This window comes from Chroicocephalus ridibundus, chromosome 10 (genome assembly GCF_963924245.1).
Source record: "Chroicocephalus ridibundus chromosome 10, bChrRid1.1, whole genome shotgun sequence".
Lineage (NCBI taxonomy): Eukaryota > Metazoa > Chordata > Aves > Charadriiformes > Laridae > Chroicocephalus > Chroicocephalus ridibundus.
In genome coordinates this window covers 689,218-697,256 of record NC_086293.1, presented here as the reverse complement: position 1 = coordinate 697,256, position 8,039 = coordinate 689,218, and the positions used below count along the sequence as shown (strand labels likewise).

At 44.7% G+C, this 8,039-nt stretch overlaps 1 protein-coding gene across 10 annotated transcripts in view; it reads right to left on the bottom strand.

The window, feature by feature from the left end:
• Positions 1 to 4,682: 4,682 nt before the first annotated feature.
• The window catches only part of FGD3 (FYVE, RhoGEF and PH domain containing 3), a 113,851-nt gene continuing 110,494 nt past the window's right edge, over positions 4,683 to 8,039 (bottom strand). For 9 of the 10 annotated variants that reach the window (XM_063347856.1, XM_063347858.1, XM_063347861.1 and 6 more), the window contains exon 19: positions 4,684 to 6,000. In XM_063347856.1, coding sequence (XP_063203926.1) covers positions 5,776 to 6,000 — 225 coding nt within the window. In that variant the 3' untranslated portion in view covers positions 4,684 to 5,775. Of the gene's footprint in view, positions 6,001 to 8,039 lie in introns of all 10 variants that reach the window. The other variant, XM_063347857.1, reaches the window with a different exon arrangement.

Below are 8,039 nucleotides of genomic sequence, written 5' to 3'. Positions count from 1 at the left end.
CACGATGGCACCCGAGTTCCTTAGACATCTTCCCGTGGAAAGACCCCAGTGCTTCCAGGTTTGCCCAAAGCACCCGCACTACTAACTGTTAAGGGCAACTTTCAAAGTGTTGAAAATGAAAACGTCCCGAGATCCTTTTACAGCTTCAGTATAGTCTGAGTCAACGCTGGGCCTTTTATCACAGCCAAAACGTGCCGCCCTATGGGGAGAGTGAAGTTAACGATGCACGCGCAAGGCCAACACGCAGTGTTTAATTATTCTTACCCAATTCAGAAGTCAGCTGGTACTTGCTGCCACCAGTTTCCCACCAAGCATTGCCATCTTCAGCATCTGCTTCAGCGCTAGAAGTGGGACAACTTTGTATTTTCCAGTTTCACCTCTTCTTGCAATCTCTAGACCACTACGACACCAGGCCTTATAGAGCAAACGGCTAATTCTTGTAACATCGTGTCAAAGTCTTGAGGGATTCTTGCCCATTCTGAGATGCCGGGATAACTGGTTATTCCTTTTCAGACTCAAATACCACAAACGCTACATACCACAGGAAACCTCTTCGATCTAACGAGGGAACTCCATGTCTGCAGAGCATCTTCCTGAAACATCAGAAGGTTACTCGACAATCGCAAGGAAAAGAGGTCCCCCCGACAACGAGACCGTGGAACTTGGAAATTAGAGCTTGCCAACGCAGCATGCGTCGTCCAGACACGGGCACACGCAGGCTCTTGAGACGGCTGGGGTTTCCATCCCTTTCCTCATCAAGCTGAACATCGCTGCTCAGTGCACCCATCTGAAACTCGCTTTTAAATAAGTTTTCTTTGGGGCGGGACAGTGTAGAGAGCGTAGGGGGGCAATAAGTACTGCAAAGGCTTTCTGGAAGTGCGCTGTTGGTCAAAAATAAAATCAACATCGCGGGCCAGATGCCACGTCCATTCAAACACACTGGCGAAGTTAATATCCTTTACTCCAGGTGAGGATTTGTGGTTTGAATTTTGAACCGCTTTGAGAAGCCATGGCTAAGTAACAGTCTTTCACACTGTCGACGCTAGCAGCCGTTCTAAGACAGCTGAGTTTATTTTGCTGCATTTGAGCAAGTCATCCCCTTAAGCTGGTTATAGCTGCCCAAAACTCTGCTTCAGAGACTCCAAACGGAATTCTTCCTCGAGTCTAATCTCCTGTGATCACAGATTGCACAGCATCTGCGAGGACAGCCATCAACTGCTTTCCGAAAAGCGCCTTTTTATCACTATTTCATTTTACAGCAAAATGCAATCACTCCACTCCGTCCAGCGCCCCTGGGGCTGCAGAGCGCCCCGCCGAGCGAAAACCCAGGCAGAAGCGCAAGCCAAACGAAAAACCTCGCCGGGCCCCATATGGATTGAAGACGAGAAAAAGAGAAATAGTAGGTCTGTAAAAAAGGAAGGCGCTTGTTTACAGGATACGCACTCATTTCTATACGGCAGCTAAACGTTCCATGCTGCCGGTGACAGACCCGCAGGGAAGTAAAGCGGCTGTCGGATTGGTTAACCACCAGCTTTGACCTACAGTTTCCGTATTGCCGGGCAGCCGTTTCTGGGAAACTATGCCAGGATGCAAAATAGGTAAGAAAACCCCGAATCGTTTATTACGTCATCCCGAAGAACAAGAAACAAGCGCCGCCGCCTTCCGTCTGAATAAGATCTACTAACAGGTAATATTTACCTCTTCATGTCTGGGAGCTCACGTTGTACCTTGATAAGCGCTTGTTAAACTGATGACGTGACTGTCTTTTTTCCAACAAACAAAATAAATGAAGAAAGATACTCGATTAATTTGAGAGCTGGATCAAAACCAACGTAACATAGCTCTTTCAGAATAAAATAACACTTTCAGCTTTATCATTTGACGTAAGTTCTTTTCCATTACCAGCCAAAATGCTGGAAATCCAGTGTCCTGTATGAGAAGCAAGAGATCTCCTTCTCCTTTCCTAAACTAGTAAAAAAAATCCTGACAATTGTATCTCCCCCCTCCGAGACACTCAGTTCCGTATGACTGAGCCGTTGATGTAACTGATTTACTGGAAGGACAACTGGAACTACGGAACTCCAAAGCCACAAGAAACCTTTCTTTGTATTTCAGGTGGCTCTTGGAGACAAATATGCCAGATGATACACCTCGGGGTCCATGAAAAACACATTTGTATGGAAGGTTGGTCTGAACTGACCTGGTATTTTCAAAATCTACGCGAATTCAACAAAAATTCAACCCCACCCAATGATCGGAGAAAGCGTTGGGAGGTTTTCTGCACTATACCCGTCTGTTCTATAGTACTAAATAGCTAAAACACAATAAAATTTCCCCTCTTTCGCATATGCAATTGTTTGTGGGAGTACGTACACATCTAATAGATCTGTAAAATATTACGGACAGAAACGACAGTACAAAAGTAAAGGCTGAAACTAAGAAGCTAGCTCTTCCTAGCCAAATGCCCGTAAAGTTCACGTGAATTGTTTCCTCCCCGGTCCTGGCCCTGCAGAGGTTTCCCCGCGGGCTTTGCCCTGTTCCACGGACAGCAACGCGGGGACTCCGCGAAGCGAAGTGCGTGCGCTTGCCTTTGCACATGCTTTTTGCTTTCCAACGCTGAAGACTGATCACCATCTCCCCCATCTCGCTGACCAACACCGTGTGCTTCCCAACGGGTCACTGACGTGTAATACTCTGGTTTCATCAGCCGAAAATAAGGATGAGGCCGAGTACGGCTTCATACAAGCAGCACCCCGACTCCGACAGGGACCAAACCCACGTGCCCAGCAAGAGCATCCCGCGACAGGAGGCTCTCGCTGATGCTTTCCCCACAGCACCCCCAAGCCCCGTCAGTTTACAAGCCGGGGAACAACGAGGGTTTAGAATTTGAGCGCACAGCGATAAAAGTAAATGGGGAGAACGCAGATTTGGGAAGCTCAGGGAACCCCTCCTTGGCTTTGCTGACTGCAATTTTGGCACGCCTGTTTATCATCATGTGAACCAGACTGCCATCATCTTAGGCCCTCCTTTGGGTTCGTAAGTTTAAAAAAAAAAAAAAAAAAAGAGAAAAAATGAAAAAGAAAAGAGCAGCTTATTTAAGAGCAGCTTATTTCCTTGACGTGGCAGGATACATGAACTAACCAGGATTCACGGAAGTCTGAAGTGATTATTCCCTGTATCCTTAAAAGATGTGCGTTCAGATGCTTTGAAAGATTCATCTCCCAGGATCACGTTCTCAAACTTTGTTTCACTGAACTCATTTACGTAAACGACACACGCGTCCCAAGAACAGGAAAGAATAATCCAAAGCCTGAATAACGCCTCGAAAAGGATGAGAGGCAGCTCACTGCGATGCAAAGCAACCCCAGCCGCGCTCAACAGAGAGTTCCCGCAGCTTCACCGGGGGCTAAATCAGGCTTTGAAAGAAGATAACAGACGAGTCTACCGCAGAAGCACCGCCGGCCTGGAGAACAGTCGCATTGCCGACCATGACTGACCCCAACCTGCAACACCAGCGGCTGTTTCGTTTTAGGCTCTGGGCTGAGCATCGTCACACTCCATCAAAGACGAGCAGAGCGCCGGGGTCTGCAATGGACTTGTATTAGTTTTCCAGACGAGGTTTAAGTCGCTGCCTTTAAACGATAAAAGCTCTTGCCGGTTTGGGTCTTAGTCACAAGGCAGAGAGTCCCCGGGCACGTTCCTTGCCGTGTCCCCTGAAAGTGGAAAGACAGGCCGGGGAAGAAGTTGCTGCCTGGGAACCGTGACACGAATGCCCAGGGGTGCCATCGTGTGTTATCATTCCAGCTACGCTACACGTATTTTCTATAATTTTTTTTTTTTTTTTAAAGAAGGTGAAGTGAGGAATATAAAATGATCATACGTACATTTTGACATACTTACTTATAAAAAAAGAACAAAATGGAGAAAACCTGCAAAAAAACCCGTGTGCTAAACATTTTTCTTGCTTAACAAAAATAGAAAATGAAAGATGCATTAAGGTGCGTTAGTTTTGTTTTGGTTTACCACTCTCCCTTCCAAAGAACCACACCAGTGGAGAAATAAAGGAAAAACTTTTAAAAAAAGCCAAACAAAGCAATCCCAAACCAGAAACATTACAAACTGTGTCAATTTTCAAGGCCAGCATTCTGCATCGTTACATTTTCAGTGAAGCTTGGGGGAGGAAATACCACACACTGAGATGAATTAATTTCCATGAACCATATGATAATTGTTCTTCTTTCTCATGCTAACGGCGGGGGGTGGGACAGGGAGGAGAGGGAAGATGCAGGTCTCGTGAAATTGTACCAGTAGCTAATTAAATACATGGCTTCTAATTTTTAGCACCGTGGACTTCAGGTATACGATTTATTACACCAGTGTAAAAAAAAAAAACCAAACAAGGAAAAAACCGAATCCTTTTCTGTAGGTAAGAAAAATACTCACTGATCCTCCCTGACTTTCACCAGTTCTAACAAACTCTGGCCGTGCGGAGCAGCTCGCTCTTTCTACCACTATCAGAAAACGTAGAAGGCTGAAGAGGAAATAAAAGTTAAACCAAACCATTTAAAAATACAATACTGTGACAGATTTTATTTAATTTTTATCGGTACTACATGCTTACTACCACTAAGAACAGACATGCCTTTTTTTTTTGTTTGTTTTGGTGTTTTTTCTTTTTGTTTTTTTTTTTTTTTTTTTTTTTAAAACCTATATTAAACGTTGACCTAAAGCTTGCTGTGCCTTGGAAATCTGGCTCAGGAGTTAACTGCATGAATTTTTATTTAAATAGATAAGCACTTATGTTTGAAAATAAGACAAATACAGGTAAACAGGAAAATTAAATTACAAATTCAGTTCATACAAATATCTCTTATTCTATGCACTAAATCCTGTTAATTAGCTGAGATCTTTAAAAAATTCTTAAAATACTTATGAAACATTATTTACAAATTATATAAATAAATCCTAGGTCACTTTTAAATTAACCGATACAACAAAGAAGTCACCTTTTTGTACTGTGTGTACTAAAAATGTTCTTGTTTATTGATCGTAACCCAGTTTGCAGTATAAAACGTTTGCTCACTTACATCAAAACGGGTTCAAATAGAAGGAAGGAAGGTATTGGTTTCAAAAGAAGACAAAACAATATTATAAATGCTTAAAATCAACGAGGCTTCTTGATGTTCTTTGCTGCACAGCGCGCAGTCATTTTTAGAAGTCCCTTCCGCAGAAGTTGTCTTGTGAACAGGTCATCTCAAAATAGCAGAGACACAGGTCTAGCAAAGGGAAAATACTCAGCACATCGCTCACACTTCACAAAGACCTTTTACCAGGAGGGAAAGGACAGAGAACGGAATGTCAGTGGCCAGCACAAGCCTTTACAACACTTAACTTAAAAGGCAGCATTTATAGAACTAATCACAGACTATACACATCCTGCACTGACAGCAATCAAAAGGGCTGGAAAATATACATTGAGGAAAACAAGAGACCGATGGTTTTCCATTACCTTTGTTAAAATTAATGCTTTTCTCCTTGTCTTTTGTTTTAAAACCAGCATCGACACCACCAACAACTACAACTACCTTTTCCTTTAACATAATATATGCCAGGTAACTACTGTACGTGAGAAATGTACAATAAAAGGAGAGAAACCACTGAACTTCCTACGCAGACACATGAAGAGATAAAGCCATACAGATTCCAAAGTGCCATGAATACCAAATTCAAGTGATGGTTTATAGCGTGTAGGAAAGAAACTAAATGGAACTTGCTCTATGGGTTGCTGAGCCCTTCAGCCGTATCTTCAGTTTCCCCTTTGGCTGCTTTGGTGAGAATTTCCATCCATTTCATCTGCAGTTCTTCATCTTCCGCACTGAAATACAGAGTTTGCTGGGACTGGCAGAGCTTAAAAACATGCTTCACTTCAAACTTCTCACCAGAACCTGGTAAACTGACTTCGTATCCAGGCAGAGGAACAGGACGTGGGCTCCGTCCATCCTAAAGAAGAAAGAACAAATGTCAAAATTCAGCAACAAAGGGGATTTGAAGGGGGGGGGGGTATCCTGCGCAGGGAGGGCAGATCTCCTCTCAATGGGATTAAGCAAAGGCCTGTTTCAAACAGTTCAGAGCTTGCTTTGAAGTAGTGAGATGTAACTGGAGACGCATTACCCGACACCCCAGGTACGGGCACCGGGCACACGCTCGGGCCAGGCAGCTGCACCCCAAACCCTCACCAAACCGGAGCGCCTTGGTGGGTGCCGCTGACTGACCCCTGCCGCGCTCCAGCCCATCCCGCCGTCCTGCCCGCACGCACGCGCTTCGGCACGCGCTTCGGCACGCGCAGGAACCCGCAGCACATGCGCCTCCGGCTCCTCGCTCAGCACTGTGCTCAGAAAACAGAGGAGAGGCCGTGCCGAACTTAAAACAGTAAGAGGCAACGACTTATCGGTGCTTTATTCTTCTTAACAGATTCTCCTTTGCAGTAAGTACACGGATCCAGCAGTGGCATGGCTGGGGATTTTCATGTAATTTCATATAACTCACGCATGTTGCCTTTTACGAAAAAACCTTTGCGTAAGGTACAAGCAATCAGATCCAGCTGAGAATAGTTTGGTGTAGTCGCTTTTGAACCTCATGGGACATTTGTAAGATTGGTTTAAAGGGGACAAATAAGCAGAGCTGGACACTGCGAGACAACTACCAGGGAAGAGACTGCAAAATAAAAGAGAATTTCAAGATTTTAAATCAACCAGCGAATCTTCTCGGAAGGTTCGGGGTTATTTACGATGCCTTTCAGGAAGTTGAAGCTCAGATTCTTGAACATCCTTTAAAGGCCAGATTAACTCACAGATCTAAGGAGCGATACAGCTCTCTGGCAGTCACATCTTGAGCATCAACCAACTCCTCCACGAAGCTTTCAGGAAAGACATACTTTGGCAAGGCCGTGACCGAGCAGCTCGTTTCAACGGATGCCAGCAAAGCATTTTCAAAGGTGGGTCCCCAGACTGAAGTCTAAACCACGCAGGCGTCAAGCACCTGTAAGAAGCCATCGCCTCTCGTAGCAGCTACTTGTGTAGATGCCCACTCAAATTCAACGCCTCATACCGAAGTTAACGGGGCATCCCCCAAAGAGGTGGCAAAATCATTCTTTTGGCACCTCATACTGACCGCAGATGACTTAGGAAATCTGGAAAGGGACCACAGCTCTGAGAACAATGGCAAAAAAATCTACTCTTCTAACACTTAGACTGATGGAACTCAAGTTTCAGAACTGCTCACATCAATGTAAACACATACGTTAAGTAAAGGGGCAAAAAATACAGAGTCAAAAATGTGTCTGTGCATTTTATTAAATCAATAGAGGTTTCCTGATTTATTAATCCACTACTTGTTACCGTTATGCAAAAATGTCAGAGTCCATCTGCTTGAAGACCGAGCGCTATTCAAGGAGATTTACGTCAACTTTGGGTCCAACACTAAAGAATTCAGTTCCTACTTGAGTGCAAGTTATTGTGTCAAAAGCAGCACACAATTCCTTGATCCTGACACCACAGCTGCATCTGTACGACAGGGAGGTCTTGCACATGCAGAAGCTTGAACTGGCTCCAGACCTGCACACGTGGCAGCGCTAAAGCGAGCAAATATGAGACGGATGAACACAAAACGCACCCGAGCACGCCCAAGCTCAACCATGCCTGCTTCACTGATCTTGTTTTAGAAAAACAGACACCAAGGCCCGTCACATGTAAAATCGGAGGTTGCCCACGACAATGAAAAATGGCATCATTTGCAGCCAAGAAGTGCCGCGTAAGAGCAAACTGATGTTTGAACGGTACATGTTACACCTACCCATAACACGCAGACACAGGCAAATTAAGCAGACTGCCTTTGGTCTTGCTTCCTCCCTTTTCACAATATGATGCCTTTGCCACTTTCTCTGTACCTGCCTGATCCAAAAGGAAGGGATTTAAATTATCTCTGAAAAGCTGCACTACTGACCGATAAAGGCGAAGCACTCAGCCTCCGGTCACACCACA